The sequence below is a fragment of the Cervus canadensis genome, chromosome 2, assembly GCF_019320065.1.
Source record: "Cervus canadensis isolate Bull #8, Minnesota chromosome 2, ASM1932006v1, whole genome shotgun sequence".
In the NCBI taxonomy this organism is placed as follows: Eukaryota; Metazoa; Chordata; class Mammalia; order Artiodactyla; family Cervidae; genus Cervus; species Cervus canadensis.
In genome coordinates this window covers 47,143,852-47,161,593 of record NC_057387.1, presented here as the reverse complement: position 1 = coordinate 47,161,593, position 17,742 = coordinate 47,143,852, and the positions used below count along the sequence as shown (strand labels likewise).

The 17,742-nt window shown below is 44.0% G+C and overlaps 1 protein-coding gene across 1 annotated transcript in view; it reads right to left on the bottom strand.

Annotated features, from left to right (window-relative positions):
• The window catches only part of ABCA4 (ATP binding cassette subfamily A member 4), a 133,598-nt gene that overhangs the window by 87,702 nt on the left and 28,154 nt on the right, over positions 1-17,742 (bottom strand). The window contains exons 7-11 of the mRNA XM_043448860.1: positions 7,386-7,475; positions 4,869-5,109; positions 3,700-3,839; positions 2,961-3,077; positions 1,891-2,088 (exon numbers count right to left, since the gene is read on the bottom strand). Of these exons, the coding sequence (XP_043304795.1) occupies positions 1,891-2,088; positions 2,961-3,077; positions 3,700-3,839; positions 4,869-5,109; positions 7,386-7,475 (786 nt within the window). The remainder of the gene's footprint in view (positions 1-1,890; positions 2,089-2,960; positions 3,078-3,699; positions 3,840-4,868; positions 5,110-7,385; positions 7,476-17,742) is intronic.

Below are 17,742 nucleotides of genomic sequence, written 5' to 3'. Positions count from 1 at the left end.
TGTTCCCTGTGAGTCTGAGGTTGAGAATTTGAACATAACTAGGATATGTTCCCTGACTCTGATAACTCCAGTCTGCTGATCAGCCGGAGATGGACATGTTAATAGCTGACACGAATCTAACTGGAACAAGATCTAAGAGAGATGCAGAGAGAGGGCCAGGGAAGCACAGAGGAGTGAATGACTAACCCTACGTTGCAGCAGAAGTGACATTTGAGAGCTAAGTCTCAAAAAATGAGTGAACAGTCGCTCAATCAACGGGGAAGGGAAAGCCCTTTTGGACTTCTCTGCCTTGGGGAAAGACCTTACCCCACTTTACAGTAACCCTGCTCATCAGTCCATGAGACTCAGATGAAGCTAACGCTGCCTCCCTTACCCCGTGGTGGTACACAGTCCCCTAAGGGGCTGGTGATAGGTAGAGTGGCCAGGCCAACACTGTCCAGGAGGATTATGTATGCTGTGGGAAAGCCACTCCCTCTTTCTGCAGAGATTTTGGAATAAGGATGACTGCTGAGGGCTGCAAGCAGCTGACTCACTACCCAGTGGAGAGGATCTGGCTGAGATCAGAGTTGGGCCAAGGCAAACAGCAAGGTTAAGAGGGAAGGACACAGTGTCCTAGGTCCCCTGAATTTCCAGGTTATGTCAACCAATAAATTTTCTTTATTTAGGTAAAAAACCTCCAAAAAATTGGCAGAGAAACAGCCATTTGCAAAGGATGACACCATGAGAAGCCAGGGTGCACTTCAGGGTGGTGGCAGGGCCATTGGGGCAGAACTGAGGATGTGTGAACAAGCAGAGGCTGGGAAGGCGGGCTGAGGCAGGTTTGGAAGAGACTTGTGTTCCTGGTGCGTGGGTCATTAAGACTGTAAGTGTGAGAGTGATATCAGCAGATGTGAGTTTGGAATGTAACTCTGGTGTCATCATGGAGAAGAACCTGAACCAACAGAGAATGGACCCTGGAGTCCAGGGAGGGAGGATTTAGAAAGGACTGGTAGAGAGATGAGGAGGCCTCTGGGGTTCAGAGAGCCTAGAAAGTAAGAGGATGAGCTGAGAAATACTAAGAGATGAGAAGACAAAGCTCAGTGACTGGGCATGACAGAGGCAGTGGAGGAGTCTGGACAGCAGCTCCAAATTCAGGCACACCAGATCTACCTCCTGTCTGCTCCACCTAATAGCTAATGGGGATCTTACCTAAACTCTTTAAGCCTCAGCTTTTACATCTGTAAAGTGGGAATGATGACAGCCAACACTTGATGGAGCTATCGGAGGACTGAAGGGACTAAGGTACGTAAAAGCACTTAGCACAGAGTTTGGCACAAAGTACACAATTAATGAGGAGTGTTGTGTGGAGGGTAATTTAAGGGTGACCCTAAAACCTCTAATTTAAGAATCTGGAAAAATGCAGAGGACTTGATCAGGGTAGGAAATGCTGAAGGAGGATGCATTTTACAGGGAGGGTGAACGCAAATTTATTTTGGGACATGTTGAGTCTGATGTGCCTGTAGAACCTGGGGGTGGGAGTGTCTAACAAGCAGGGGGACCTCATAACTTGAGGTTTGGTGGACACTAGCAGTGGACAGCCACTGAGGCAATGCAGACAAGAGATGGCTAAGGACAGACATGACACCATGTGGGCTACAAGGGAGAAGGAACAGCCAAGAAGGAGTTAGGGAGCTGTTAGGAGGCAGGAGATGTGAAGAGGGAACTGTTTTAATTGTGGATAAGCTGATAGAGAACGGGATTCATCTCTGTTTGGGGACTGTGGGAACCTTTCAGTGAGGAAAATGAGATTGAAACCCAAGACCACTTGACTTGCTAAGGAATCTCTGGCTCCATGTACAGGGCTGTCCTGAAGGGGTCCTGGGTGGCCCTCAGGTGACTTGCTACCCTTACCTCCAGATATTGATTAGCCAGGCGTAGGGCGCGATCGGTGATGTTAAATATATCCCTCCAGTTGAAGTTGTCCACATCGTCAGCCTGGCCCTCTCGAGGCCCCTTATAGAGGAAGCTCAGAACAGCTTCAGCAGTGATGCCTTCCTCACCAAGCTGCCTATTCCAAAAAGCTTTTACTGTTGGGTTCTCCAGAGTGTCCTTGGGAAGAAGCAAAACAATTACAGCATTTAGAATTCCACAGGATCTCTGGTCTTGTTTTTAGGCCATTGCCAATCTTTAACAAATAGGATAGACTCCAAGGTTCCCTAAAAATCTAGTGGGTTTTCCTCTATCATAAAGCATATCTAGCTATATCCCATTTCTCCCCAATACATAGGTCTCTATAATAAAGGAGGGATGTGAGAATGGGGGAGAGGGGCAGGGACATGGTATATTGGAAGCTTTCTTTTTCTTAAGGATTTTCTTTGGTTTCTTTTAAATTATCTCTGCTACACAGGACTCTTATCTCCTGGTTTTGCAAAACTGAAAATGTGACCAGAGAGACACATTTGACTATCTTTGCAGTTACAGAACTGGCCCCTTGTGGAGATGCCCCTTTGAATCGGAGGCCCTCGTGTATACACATAACAGTGAAGAACCTCAGGAGGTCACTCATCTTATGATGGTTCTTGTACTTCCCCAGTTTCAGAAACCTGTGCTGTGCTTAGTCACTCAGTTGTTTCCAACTCTTTGTGACCCCATGGACTGTAGCCTGCCAGGCTCCTCTGTCCATGGGATTCTCCAGGCAAGAATACTGGAGTGGGTTGCCATGCCCTCCTCCAGGGGATCATCCCAACCTAAGGATAGAACCCAGGTCTCCTGCATTGCAGGCAGATTCTTTACCATCTGAGCCACTAGCAAAGTCCTAGGTCCCATGCAAAGTCAGTGATTCCACTTGAGGACAGCTTCAAAAACTGGTGCCTGTTATATTTTGATCTAATTCCAGGGAAAGTTATGGGAAGAGGAAACAAATGGAACTTTCCTGGCCTTTCTTCTCCCCTCCCCCTCCCGACCTCTAATGCCATCCGTACTCTGATCATGGTCATCTGTGTGCTCTTGTCAAAGAAGTACCAGATCTGGGGCCCTACTTCTTCCCAGACTTTGACCAACTTCTGGACACGCTCCAGCTCTTCAAACGTCGAATTAGCCTAAAATCAGACAGAGACAGCAAAAGAATGGAGAGAGAAAAAGTAAGAGAGAATCTTTGGTTGTACCTTTCCTGTCACTAATCTTCAATGTTTAGGAAAGGGTTTTCAAGGAAGTGTCTTTATTTTCTCAGTCAACTGATACTTCCCAGAACAATCGGCTATTTCCCAGCCTCCAGGATTGACAGAATCTCATTTCTCAGTGTCTCAGAGGTATTCCTTAATATTGATGATGTTATTGGCTCAGACTCTCATTAAAGCTAGACTTGGACTCCCGGTGAGCAAATGCTCTCCTCCCTTTCCTGCCTATCTTTGTCTATTCCCGGTAGCAGGCTTCAGAGCACTGTGAACCTCTCTCTGAGGGATAGAATTTAGGCAATGAGGAAGAAAATGTCATTGCAGGCTCCATAGAGAAGGGAGGGTCCAGGCAGGGGCACCGGTGCAAAGCCTTCCAATGGGAGGAACCAAGTGTCCACAGAGCATAAAACACAAGGCTCACCCCCAGGAGGGCACAGTAAAACACACACACTCATTCACACACACACACGCGCATGCACATACACTCTCATTCTACTGGACAGCCAGGGGCAGAAGGCAGAAGGGACAAGGCCAGCTGGGACCTTACATTCTTCAGTATCCTGCGTGTTGCAGGGGAATCTGGAGTGAAGAGGATTTTCCCCATCAGCAAAGGCTTTGCTGCCCTCCAGGCTATTTTGGTGAGAGGGTTTGACTCCAGGCTCTGGATCAATGCGTTACAAAAGGTCGCTGTCAGGAGAGAAGGGACGGATTTTATAGAAACTCCCTGTTGCTCAGCTAAACATAGTCATTAGTGTGTTCAAATCACATGTTTCATTCAACTATATGCTGGAGGATTTGACAAATAACCTAAATTAATAGGCTGCACTCCACCAATAACAAGCTCATCATTAGTAAGTAACAAAATGCCACAGTGCATCTCAATAAAGGCCTCATCAGAGAAACAAAGGATGGGGCTTGCCCTGGGTTTCGTTTTTTTTTTTTTTTTTCCTGCTTTAGAAGAAGGTTGAGAAGCCTGCTTGCGATTATTAAAAGGAACAGAGGACATTCTCAGATGAAAGGGACCGAGAGGCCAAACGAGGCCTTCACTTGAAATCTCAGCTTTAGTTTCAATAATTTCCCTTCAATTAGCCGCTTAACTTCTTTGTTATGTGTGGCTATCTTGGGGCCCAACTGCTTTGGGTGCGTGCCTCACTGCCTCTTCAATTTTTAACTAGTGGGTTACTAGGTTGCATTTCGTCCATACCCCACCCTCCTTTACCCCACAGGAGCCAAAAAAAATAGTGAAAGGTGGGAAAGATAACTTGCAAGCAACTTGCCATTTGGAACACAATTCAATACTATTCACACAGATTTTCACTGCATTGTGTTTGTAAAAACATCCCACAGCCATGTTTATTTGCCAGAGCCCTTCTGACCCCAGCTCTGCTTGCAACTCTGGGTTGCCTCCTCATTTATCTTTCTCTTCCTCTAGAACTTAACCCTAGTTCAATCAGATCAGTAGGAAATGTCCCCTCTGTTCCCTTTCCAAGCGGGTCTCAGTTCTTTCCTTGACTCACTTCCAGATTTCCTTCTGAGCACTGCCCCTCTTCCTATGTGAGGAAATGGACTCTGCGCAAGGAGAAGCCTCTTTGCCCAAAGCTGATCAACAAGACCCACGGTAAGTCAACACCAGGATTAATTTCACCTGCAAGTGTTACCCTATCGGCTTAACCCAACATTAGAAGCCAATTTATATGCAGGGCTTGGAAAACTTACTTGTTCTTTCGTCATAAGAATAGATAGGATCTTTCCTTGTGGAGTCGATCCCCAGAAAGGCCTTATAGTTATTGTCTTCGTACCAGTTGAAGGAGAACACCCGAGATCCTCCTCCCTCTGGGTAGCCACACAAGAGGTCAGACAGGATGCCCATCAGCTGCGTGAAGGTCTCTGGGCCTCCAGTCTGCACGAGTGGCCTGGTCACCCATAGCAAGTCTTGAACACTTGGCCGGTGGATGAACTGTGGCAAGGCAAAGGCTTCAGGTTATTCTAAGGCAGTCAGAGTCACAACCCACTGTGAAGCCAAAGCTCCAAAGTTTAGGGAGATCTCACCATATGTGTTTGAGTTCCACATTTAAAAGAAAACAAATATTCTTGGTGATCTTTAATCCAGGTGTGAAATAAAAGCTACTGCCATCCACTCAGGCCCTAGGAGGAAACTAGGATGAGCCTTAAAGAAAATAAAAGAGTTAACTTCCAAAAGCATTTTAATATTACTTCTCTTTTCCAGTCTGTTTAGTGTGAATTCCCTGGGAATGTGTCCTTAGCAAAATGTAGAGAATATTTCTTTGTAAGTCAGTTCTTTGGTTCTGTTATTCTCACCAAGATGGAGCTACTGGAAAAAATTGGGAAATGAAATGGAGGACGAGGAGTAGTCTCAGAGAGGCAAAGTCAGGGCAAATTTGGTCTTTGGCCAAATAGTTTAGAAATTAGTTTCTTATATTTGGAAAGTTATCTTCTTATTAGCTTAGCTTTACCAAATGTGGACTGTTCCATTTCCCTGAAATGTGTGGCTTGTGGTTTCTTTCAGTCTGTGTGTGTGTGTGTGTGTGTGTGTGTGTGTGTATTTTAAGATCTAAGCAAATATAGAACAAATGAACTCTCCACTCCTGGAAAAACTCTTTACATTCTGCACCAAACTAAGAAGAGGCTGGTGGTCCTCTCTCCATATGGGTACTGGTGGCACTCACTGGCCTCATTTTTTGAAGGTGAATCTATAATGCTGAGAACTAAGTTAAGGGCTGCCAGAGTTGCTAAGATATCAGTTTCCATACTACCATTTGACTTTAAAGGAAAATACAAAATAAAAACCATGCTGCTTTTATTCCCCAAACACACTTGGTTACCTGTTTTCAAAGGCATATGGAGATCTTAAAAAACCACTCAATCAGGTGAAACTGAAAAGCGTTCTCCTACTGCAATAAGTGATGTTTACCTGTCATCTCCTCTCTGTCCACATGCCAACACTTGCCCTCTGAAACTGTTGAGGACCGTGGAGAATCCACATAGCGAGTCATGCCTATAGTCACAGTCTCGGCTTCAATAATAAAAATGGAACCGCAAATTGCTTTAACAGCAGTAAGCCTTATGACAGTCTTGTAAGAGGTTATTACCATTATTATGTTGCTCATTTAATCAAAGCGCTCAGAGATGAAGAGGCTGTTCCAGGGTCAAATGGTCTAGTATCAGTTAATATAAACAGGGCCATCTGCTTCAGTGCAGTTCACGAATGCTAGACTTGTTATCTAGTCAGGCAAGAAACTTTCTGGAACTCCCACATGGAATTAAGAGTGTTGAATTGCTTTGGAGATTTAAAAAAATATTCTCTATCAACTGCAACCCTATTATACTGATATACATTTTTAAAATGCTTATGAGGAGAAGAATGTTAAATAGAGACTCCCACCCCAGCAGGTGGCCATCAGTACAATGGAGCCTTTTCTAACTTGCCCTGCACAGCACTCTGCCCAGGCGAGCTTAGTTTTATGAGGACAGATTCTAACCATGCAATTTTCAAGGTTGGCAAAGCCCAAGTCAGCTGAGAATACTGGAGGGAAAAAAAGTTTGGGGAAAAATATGTTTCCCCTTTGCTTCTCTTTCATAATATTCACTACACTTGAAGCTAATTGTTTATTTCACAGCTCTCCTCCCTGTTGGACTATACATTTCACAAGGCAGTGACCATATATCTGTCTCTTCATCATTGTGACCCCAGCACCTCTCATCTGTTGAGTGGAAAATCACTTATATATGGGCAAAGGCTTGTATATTTGGTTAAAATGTGCACATCTTTTATAAAACAACACCAAAAAGTCACTCTCTTTGTGATGAAATGAGTAAAGTAAAAAGACACTTAGATTCTGAAAGTATATGATATTACTATTAATGGTATAGATTTATGTGGATTTTAAGGGCATAAGGGAATATTGGATCATGTCAGAAAGAGTGAAAAGACTTGAATTCAGTTGTCAGTCCCCTGATAATCCATTACACCAGACAAACTGTTGTTTCCTTCTAGGTGTGAAATTAGACAAATGGTTCCTTTCTGTCTGCCCCCAACTCAGGAGCATGGGTAATTAAGGATATGAACAGGTGTTTCGAAATTGCTAGATGGAAAAATCAAATGTATTTCTCCTTGAACGGGTCTGAGGTACAATTAAATTATTTGATATATTAAGTGTGATAAAACAGTGGAAAGATATAATGGAATTATATTACTATCATCAAGTCACTTACTTCTTGAATTCTTGGTGACATATCAGATAATATTCTTCCCCAGGATCTCAGATTGATACCTTGAGAACTGCTGTCTAGGAGTCTGGGAAACTGTAATTGATAGGAAAAAATATTTTAAAAACATATATATGTGTAGTTCTACATATGCACATTGGTGCTATCTGATCTCCGGTATGCTGGAAAAACATTTCCTACCTTCTTTCTGATCACAGGACCTCTTCTGCAAGATTGCTTTCAAAAACAAGTTTTTGTCTAATTGAGAAAATCAAAGGTTCTTATTCTCAACCCTGCTGAACTAGTCAATCACAAATAGTTTCATGGTGACATTAAATGCACCAAAGTGATTCTGATTGCTGGTTTAGTGACACCAAACAAGACTCCTGGAGGAAGGAAAACAGCACAGCTGCTGGGGTGGAAAGGAAGGCCGCGTGCGGAGGGTGCCCATCTGTTCACCTCGGGCTTTGTGGACTCTCGCAGGCTTCCTTGTCATTGTTGTCCCTTTATGTCCTTTCCAGACAGGTTGTGTTTCTTCCTCTGTTCAGCACCAACCTCTTATGGACGAGTTGGCCAACTCCAGCACCTTTCTTTTCAAAGCAGCTGCTTGCAGCCATGAATAGAGACAGGAGTTCCCTCTCAGAGTCTCTGTCTGATGCTAGCGTTCTGGTGATCCCAGGCCTGTGCAGCAACACAGAGCTGTTTGCGTGTTTTCCACCGCGGTGGGGAATGTGGAAGTTGATGAGTTTTCTGGCTCTGAGTCCCAGAGCCTGATGTGAACACCTTGTTTCCCAGAAATCGAGTTCAAGTCCTGAATGAATGACTTCATTCTTCATAGTTTCAAAATGACTGAATCACCAGTTCTCTATTTTTTAGGACTGAATTCTAACTTTTGAGATGGTGATTCAGACTCAAGTGTGCCCCTTGAGTAGGCCTGGAGGGGATCTGCATTTTAACAAGCTCAACATGTAATTCTCATTCATATATTTGTGGACCACAAGCCACAAGCCTTGCCTTCTCATTTGTCAGTACCGCTCTCCTAAATGCTGGGGGTACTGATCCAGCTGCAGCAAAGCAGAGAAGCAGGTGGAGTTAGGCTTTGAGCAGCCTGGGCTATTTCTAGCTGTGGTCCTGCTCCCCCTCTGTAGGTCCTCCTCCTCCTGGCTGTAGGTCCAGGAGTCCTCATATTTCTAACTCTGAACTGAAGAATAAGTGTATGTACACTTATGGAGCATTAGCATTTCATGCTTACTTTATAACTGCAGTATGAAAGACCTTCTTATGCATGAGAGCTACAAAGCAGCAGGAGGAGAATTTTCTAGACTAAGGAGCAGTAAAGCCACCATTGAAACTATAACCTTGAGAAAAGTCTCTTCTCCTTAACCTTAACACTGATCCCAGACTTTGGTCTTGCCATAACTACTTTGCAAACTCCTTGAAAATAGCTTCAATGTTGGGCAAAGTACTTTAATTCCTGTTTTCCCATAAGAGGGTGGGGCTGAGAAGAGTAGGTAGGAAGGGAGGAAGCCAGCAGGTAAAAACGTATGCCAATGGTAAGATGTCACTCAGTCCTGCTGACTCGCCTTCCAAACTACCTCCAATAAGAACTATTACAGATGAAAGGGGATATTAGACATAACCAATTACAATGCTATTGTGAATCTTATTTTGATTTTGATCTGAACAAAGCACCTGTAACAAGCAAAGGGAAAGTTAACATAATAGGGTATTAGGTATTATTGAGGAATTAATTTTGTTGGGAGTGATCATAGAACTGTGGTTTTGTTAAAACAACTAAGTTTTTATGTTAGAGATACATAGGGAAATATGTAAGGGTGAAATGTTGTGTGTGATTTGCTTTAAAAGACTTCAGGGAAAAAAGGAACAGATAAAACAAGAGCAGCCAAATGTTGATAATAGTTGAAGCTGGGTGACAGGCACATGGGAGTTTATGATATCATTTTCTCTTTTATAGTTATTTTTATAATAAAATTCTAAAAATAAAAAGGTTTTGTGTGCATAAATCAATGAGCATTGCATCAATACTCTCCTCTCTTTGTTCTTTCCTCACTAAGCTGTTTTGCTCAAGTTCTCCTTGCTTCTTTCTCAGAACACCTTATCAGAACAACCTTCTTGCTGGCCTCTTGACCCTAATCTCCTTCCTTCAAATGCACCCGCCACACTATAGCCTGAGTTACCTAACATGCCAATACAATCATGTTACTTCTTCCGCACAAAGATCCTCGTGGGTCCATACTGTCTCCAGGAGAGGTCAGTACCCATGCTGGACACACATGACTTCTCGTGAGCTGGTGCGTGGCTCCCTCTCAAGCCTTCTTTCTTACTTTTCCTTCAGTGTCCAGACTTCATTCTACAGTCCCTGAGGTGCTGGTCCCTTTCTCACGCTTCCTGGCTTGTGCACATTGTCCACCTCCTTTCTCTGCTTGGTAAAGTTTTCCTCATTCTTCAAGTCTGATTCCTAAGACCACTATCTATATGAAAGACAGTGTTCTCATGGTAGATTTAGATGATGCTTCTTTTTATATGCTTCTTCACTCACCCTTGCTCTGTTACGTTCTTTTAAGGTGCCCCGTTTATTTCCTTCCTTGCACTCTTCACCACAGGTAATCATTCTACTGATCACATGTTATCTCTCTTATTATACTCTAAGCTCCATGTAGACAGGAAGTATGTCTGTGTGTTGGCCACACAGTAGACATTCAGGCACATATCAAATATGATGAATGAATGCTCATAGCAACAAGCAGGTGGCTGTTTCTATGCCTGATACTTCATGAAATGGTACGCTCACTAGGGGCAGTGCATAGGTAGATAGGAAGATAGATGGATAGATAGGAAGAGATTTACTATAAGGAATTGGCTCATGAAATTATGGAGGCTGGCCAATCACAAAATCTTCAGCATGAGTTGGTAGGCTAAGTGTGTATTAGTCGCTCAGTCACATCCAACTCTTTGCCACCCCATGGATTGTAGCTTGTTAGACTCCTCTGTCCATGGAATTCTCTAGGCAAGACTACTGGAGTGGTTAGCCATTCCCTTCTCCAGGGGATCTTCCAAACACAGGGACTGAACCTGGGTCTTCTCCACTGCAGGTAGATTCTTTACCATCTGAGCCACCAGGGAAGCCCAAGCAGGCCGGAGACCCACAAAGAGTTGATGTTTCAGTTCGAGTTCAAAGGCAGAAAAAGCATCAGTGTCCCATTTCAAAGCCAGTAAGGCAGGAAGAATTCTCTCTTACTTGGGGGAAGGTCTTCCCTGCTCCACCCTTTATTCCCACATTTCTTAGAAGAACAATTCACATTCAGTGATTCATTCCCTCACCAGCACTTCCCAGTCTCCTACCTTCATCATCCTACCAAGATGCTTTCACTAGAATCCCCAGTTTTAGAGTCTAAGGGATGCTTTCAGTTCTGGTCTTTTCAGTCCTCTCTGCTCTTGACAATTTGGTCATGTTCTTTTCCTCCATGACACTCATCTTGCCTGGTTTCCTCTGTTCCCTCTCTGCCTGTCCCACAAGCTCTTCTGCTTCCACCTTCTGCATATGTGCTGAGGTTCCTGAGGACCTCCACACCCTCGCTCTTCTTACTCCACACACTCTCTCTGGGTTTTTTCATTCCCTTTATCATTTAATCTGCTACATTTTTGTTGATGACTTCTAAATCTGCATCTCCAACTTTCAACTGTTTGTTGGATATTTGCTCAAATCCAATTTGTCCTAAACTGATCTCATTATCTTCTCCCAAACCAGCTTCTGTTCTGGGATGCCCTTCCTCAGTTGGTGGCACTGCCTCCCACCCATCACCAGAGCTGGAAGCCTGGGAGTCATGGGTGATTGTTCCCCATTCCATTCTCAAAATCCCAGCCTGAAGATCTAAAGCTGGTGCTGGGTCTGAGTGTGGGCCAGGATGAGCCATCAAAATGCAGAGACGGGAGCAAAGAGAAATAGGGAAGACAGCCTTAGAAAGAAGCTGGAATCAAGGGATGGAGACTAAAGAAGCTGTGCAGAGGAAAACAAGCAGGGTGCTAGATGATGGGAGGCACCTAAGAGAGACAAGAAGCCCAGAGGCACAGAGGATAAGCAACTGTCACATTCATGCATCCAGAGAGACCAGACAGCAGTCGGTCAGTCACAGCTCCTATCACTTTTAAGTACTCTCTCTTCTCTGTGAGTTTGCTGTGTGTTTCCCTCACTTAACTGTGGACTAGATACTATCTATGCCTGTGCTTCGCCTCAGTGGACCGCTTCTTTCCATCCTCTCTCCTTCATCTCCACAGGCTCTAGGCACACTCTGATCTTAAAACTCGATCCTGCCTCAAATTCACATATTTAAAGCATCTGTGTCTCTGCTATAGCTATATTGATACAGACAGATACACATTTTTTAAGGCTCTTAATCTTACTTTTGAAATTTGACCTTGACTAACTCATTTAATGAATGATCTGGTACAATGTCTAAGCAATCATTGCAAATACTCACTAATCTTTGTAAAGGGGAAGACTCTGAACTATAAACCAGTTTTTTAAATTTAGAATTTCATGAATATTAAACTTAACCATAAGGTTGAATATTACCTTTCTTAAGGATTCAATTTAATGTTTATTAACTTTAATTCTAAAGCTTTTTCTTTGTATTTTGAAGCCATAATTTTCATTTTTAGTAAAAGGTGAAAGATTTCTGTGATCTGAAGAGAAACCAGAGTATGATTAATTTTTTACTTTTAGATCTCAAACGTTTTTGTAGGCCTCTGCAAACCCTGTTGCCCTTAGTTGCTAGGTTATCATTTTAGGGCCTAATAAAACAACCTACCCACTCCATCTCACCCCATCCTCACCCTACTGGCCAGAGTCAGCACATGTAAAACCACCTCGCCTTCTCCAGAAAGCTTTCTTCCCCTCCACCATCATGCTCTTCTTGCCCTCCTTCCCCATGAGTTAATGTGTCCCCTCTAGTTGCTCCTAAATCCTCTGTCCATTTATCACTTTTACACTGGTTCACTATTTTTTTTTTTTAAGTCATCTCTCTTTCTGTTGTTGGTTTAGTTGCTAAGTCGTGTCTGACTCTCTTGTGACCCTGTGGACTGTAGCCCATCAGGCTCCTCTGTCCATGGGATTTCTCAAGCAAGAATACTGGAGCGGGTTGGAGATCCAGAGGATCTTCCTGACCCAGAGATTGAACCTGTGTCTCCTACATTGGCAGGTGGATTCTTTATCGCTGAGCCACCTGGGAAGCCCCTCTGTCTTTCTACTATACTGTAAATTCATTAAGCATAGGAATATACTTTATTTTTTTTTTAATATCTTCAGAGTATGGTACATAGTAAATGTGCAGTAAATGTGTACTGTATTACTTAATGAGAAAATAAACACAATCTAGTGGATAAGAGACAGAATCCATTGTGATTTTAGCTTCCATAAGAGATGTTTTTACAAGATACAATGGTGACTTACAGAAAAGGTGTGGTTGGCTCTGCCTAGGGATGGGGGAAGGTAGCACTTGGTTACTCTTTGAAAGAAGACAAGGTGATGATCATGAGAATGAGGGCAGTGTTTACGGACAGAACAGGAGGGCCAAGAATTCCAGGTGGAGGAGGAATGTAAGGAGAGGTGGCAAGAGAGACTCGAGGGCCAGCCAGTAAGAATAAGACCAGAAATTTGGGGAAGGGGGACAGGAGGAACAACTGCTGGAGGTACATTTTTGTGTTTGGTTAACATTTTCCTTTTCAGTCTTGTCTGTTATATAGAGTGAAATAAATCAGAAAGAGAAAAACAAATATTTTATATTAGTGCATATATATGTGGAATCTAAGAAAATGGTACACTATTTTCTGGGCAGGAATAGAGATACAGATGTATAGAATAGATGTATGGACATGGTGGGGTGGTGTGGTGTGGATGAACTGAGAGATTGGGACTGACATGTATACACGGCCATGTGTAAAATAGATAGCTAGTGGGAACCTGCCATATAGCACAGGGAATTCAGCTCGCTGCTCTGTGATGACCTACATGGGTATAGGGTGGGAGGGAGGCTCAGGAGAGAGGGGATATATGTGTGAATATAGCTGATTCATGTTGTTGCACAGCAGAAACTAACAATATTATAAAGCAGCTACATCCCATTAAAAATAATTTAATAATATTCACTATGCCAATATAAATATTTACTGAGTTCCAGTTGTGTCCCTGGTACCACAGCTGCAATGCCTTTCCTAGCTCTTTCCAGTGGAGATAGTAAATAATGAGGATCTTGTACTTGAACCTCCGTTTTACATCCCACCTACATCTCAGTGCTCCCCCATCCCGTCTCCCCAGGGAACACTTCATATGTGTCTGGTCACCAATTGTCTGATTGATGTTGCCATGAATTATAAAATAACTTTCCCAGGCTCCCTTCCCCAGTATCTATTCAAATTTGCATGGATTGTTCCTGCCAAAAGAACCGGAAGGGACTGTAAATTTATTTGAATGGAAATGTGAAAACATTTCTGGAAAAAAAGGTCACAAACCAAAATGGCAAGTATCATCATCTCTCTCTCTCTCACACACACATACACACGCACACCACTGTTTCCTATGCCAAATAAGTTATCTTAATTTCCCAAACAAGTAACCCTTCTATGTCATGACTGTTCTCAGCACTCAAGTTGAATTCAACCCAAGTTCAAGACCTGATTAGATCTCATAAGGAAGATTGGATATACAAATAGGGCTATAGAAAAGTACATCTCTATCATCTTCCCTCAGCCGTGGGAGGTCTGAGGGGTTCCTGGGCCTTGGTCCAGAACTTGAAAAATGGATACAAGGTCCTACCCAGTAGCCAAGAAAATTCTGGTTACATGAGGTCTCTGGGTTCTCAAGGAACGAGGTACATGCCTGTCCTTTGGGACTGTGTAATATTTTTTCTTGAGGCAGAATAAAGCATATTCCCTACTAAAAAAGTCTCATTTGAGCGATTCTTGCTGACACTTTGGATCCAATGGGTTAATCAAACAGATGCCACGCTGTCAGCACAAAAAATGCATGTTTTATGAGTTGAAATTTTTGTTTTACCTTCTCTGATTCAAAGAAGGGCATCTGGAAAACAGTATTGATTTCTAAGTTGAGGATCTAACACAGGGGTGAAGAGGTAGCCTTGGATTAAAAGTGTCCTTACAAGGATAACGCGGCCTCTGGGAACTGGTGGAGGGCTCTGGAGTAAGGGATAAGCTGCTGTCTTTAAAGCACCCAGACAGAGGTGAAAAGCAGACGAAACGGTAGACAGACAGTGAGGGGCCCACTGTGTTTAATTGTGGGCCGCTACAGGAAATCCAGATTTATCCGGGAGGGAAGTTGTTGCTAGGCAACTGGAGGAATGTAGATTTGAAGCATGTTTGTTGCAACCTGACAGTTGTGAAGCATCAGATGAAAAGAGAGGAAACCAGCTTAAGTGGTGAGGGGGCAACCAGGAGGGGACACCCTGAGTACCAGGAAATGCGTCATGAGTAGAGAATTCAGACTAAATCACTCAGAGCAGTGGGGAAATGCCAAACCGTCTCTACCGGGAGAGGTCACAGAGACAAGCTGTCTCCCAGAACTAGGGAGGGGGCGGGCAGAGGGTCTGAATGAGAGGGTGGGCTCTTGAACAGACAAGTAATGGGACTCTGGCTCGACAGAAACTGGGCCTTTTTCTTTCCGCGGTGACTTCAGTTTTGTTTTCAGTATTTGTGGCTGATGAAAGCAAAACTGAGTTTGGAATCTAGGGGCAGCCAAAAGACCACCCCTTGAAATAGTCCTCTTCCTAGTCTGAGGGTCTGGGGGTCTGGGGAGGAAGAATGTCCCCCCTAAGTGTTTGAGGAGGACACTTCTGGGAGTGGAGCAATGAGGCAGGCCCCCACAAAGCAGCTACATTCTTATTTTTGTAAGAGCAAAAATGCTTTTTGTTTCAAAGTGCTTTTCTACCTCTAGTGTAAATTTCACCACTGAATCCTATGAGATCCATGGAATAGGTTTTGCTGTCTCAATTTGACACACGGGGAGGCTGAGTTCCTTTCAAATGACAGCAGGGAAGAGGCCAGGGCAGAGCCAGGACCAGGCAGCGGGCTGCCGGCCTTCTGGACCTCTCTCTCTCTCTCAGATCCTGTGCTCAGGGGAGAAGCTGATTACTTCATACAGAGAATTAAGGAAGAATTTGTGGCTGTATTTCAAATCTTTTGGAAAGGATATACATTAATGGTAAGTAGGAAAGAAATTTTAATGCAAAAGCTGTTAACTTGGGGGTCTGACTTCAGAGGCTTCAAGCGCCCCCACCTGCTGTGTCTGTGTGAACTTACATTTCTGTAGGAAAAAGACTTAGAGCTGTTGTCACGTTCTCAAAGGCAGTCCTAATCTATAAAAAGATTAAGAACTACTGTTCTGGAGAGATAAGAAAACTCAGAGGCCGAACTCCTTCTTTAAACCAGTTTACCTTGGAGAAAACCGGATGCCTAACACGTTGGTGCTCTATCTACAGCTACTGAATAAAGGCCAGAACCCCAGGACGCTTTATCCTAAGAGCAGTCTTTGCAGGGGACTGTTTGTGTCCTAAGTGACTTTAGTTTTGACCTCTCAGTCTTTTTTTTCCTTTTTAAATTCATAAAACTACAACTCATCCAGTAAGAAAATAAGCCCTGGCCTACTGGTGCCTGGAGCCTAAAAGAAACCATTGCAGGCCAATGCCAATCAAGCCCATAAGCCTAATATACATTTAACATACATTAATGTCCCTCTCTCTTCCATTTCATTTCTTTTTTATTAAAATCAGTTTGCCAAAATTTTGAATTATAATAGACACATAGTTTTGTAGCTGTAGAAAGAATACTAATGCTGTAAATCAGCTGTATTTGCTGTGGTTAACTAATTTTCAAAAAACTAAAAAGTCTATTTTCTAACGTGGTTTTCTTTTCGCTCAGCCTGCTGCACTTCCCTCCACATTGCTAACACCGAGCACCACTCCTTTCTCCTCCTTCTCCCCAAACACCCCGCAAAAATGGGAGAATGTTGACAGCCCAAAGATTCAAAGATGGGAGGAGAGAGATCATGAAGTAAAGTCACTAATGGGAGAAACCATCGCAAAATCCTGGAGACATGGGGCTTTTCCAGAGAATTTTGAGGCGGCAACGTCACCCGAAAACTGAAACGCATAGTTGAAATTTAACAAACTGCAACGAATGATCCAAGAGAGCAGAAACCATGGCCAGCCCACACTGAGCAGGGGCAGTCCACCCACACTTATTCCCAGTGATTCAGGAATTTAGGGAGCAGAGCCAAGAACAAAGCAGGACATTGAAAAGAGCATGTAGCAAGCATCCCCAAGATTGGCCTTTCTCCTGTGGAACTCAGCGTTCAGCCACCCCATAGTCACAAAGACACAGGGAAAATGAAGTCAGAAAAGTAAAAATGTGACAGAGTAGTAGTTGAGAGAAAGGAAAGAAAGCTGAATCATGTCACACTGGAAGCGACTGCAAAGGGGAAAACCGCGGGCCAAAATGCTGGGGAGGCCAATTTCCTCTGTCAATGTCCATCGACAAGGGGGAAGGGAGGGAAACGCAGATTTCCCAGCAGCGTGGCAGGTCTTGGCACCCGCCTCGGTTCCCCTGCCGAACTTCCACAAATAAACATGCGGAGCCGGAGCCGAGGGGACAGATTTGCTTCTCAGCAAGATTTCAAAGCTGTGCACCAGGAGTCAGGGAGAAAACAGGAAGGATCGAAGAGGGAGGAGGGGGAGGGACACACACGCCTTGGGCCAGATCAGATGGGAAACGGCCCAACCCCTCACCCGAAACTGACACACCGTTTTTTATGAGGTGCAAGACGTTTCAGGTAGTGTTGGCAGGCTCAGTACCTCAGCCCAGGTCTGAGCTGCTGGGTTTCAATCTGGGGGCGTTAGGTCTGAAAAGGCCACAGGTGAAGGCAAGCTCTTTCAAACCATCTCAACCCAGGTGAAAGCAAGAAGGGCTAATTCTTCTTGGAGTAAATCCAGCAAGCTGGCTGCTGTTTTTTCCCCAGTCTGCCTAGGTTACTGGGCATTGAGAGAGAGAGAGAGACAGAGAGACAGAGAGAGAGAAGAGTGTGTGTTTGTGTGTGTGTGTGTGTGTGTGTGTACACGAGCATACATCTGGGGATGGGTGGGGTGGAGGAAGGCGTGGGTACTGCACTTGGATTATTTGAGGATGACAACACTCACTTCTGATCTCCAAGGGGCTGAGGAAAAACACAGCTGGCCCCAGTTGGTGCCGAGTCCCCAGCCCCCCACTCCTAGTTCTCTTGGCTCTACGGCTAGTTTGGAGGTTAAACTTCCACCCACACGCCCAGGTCCTGACACAA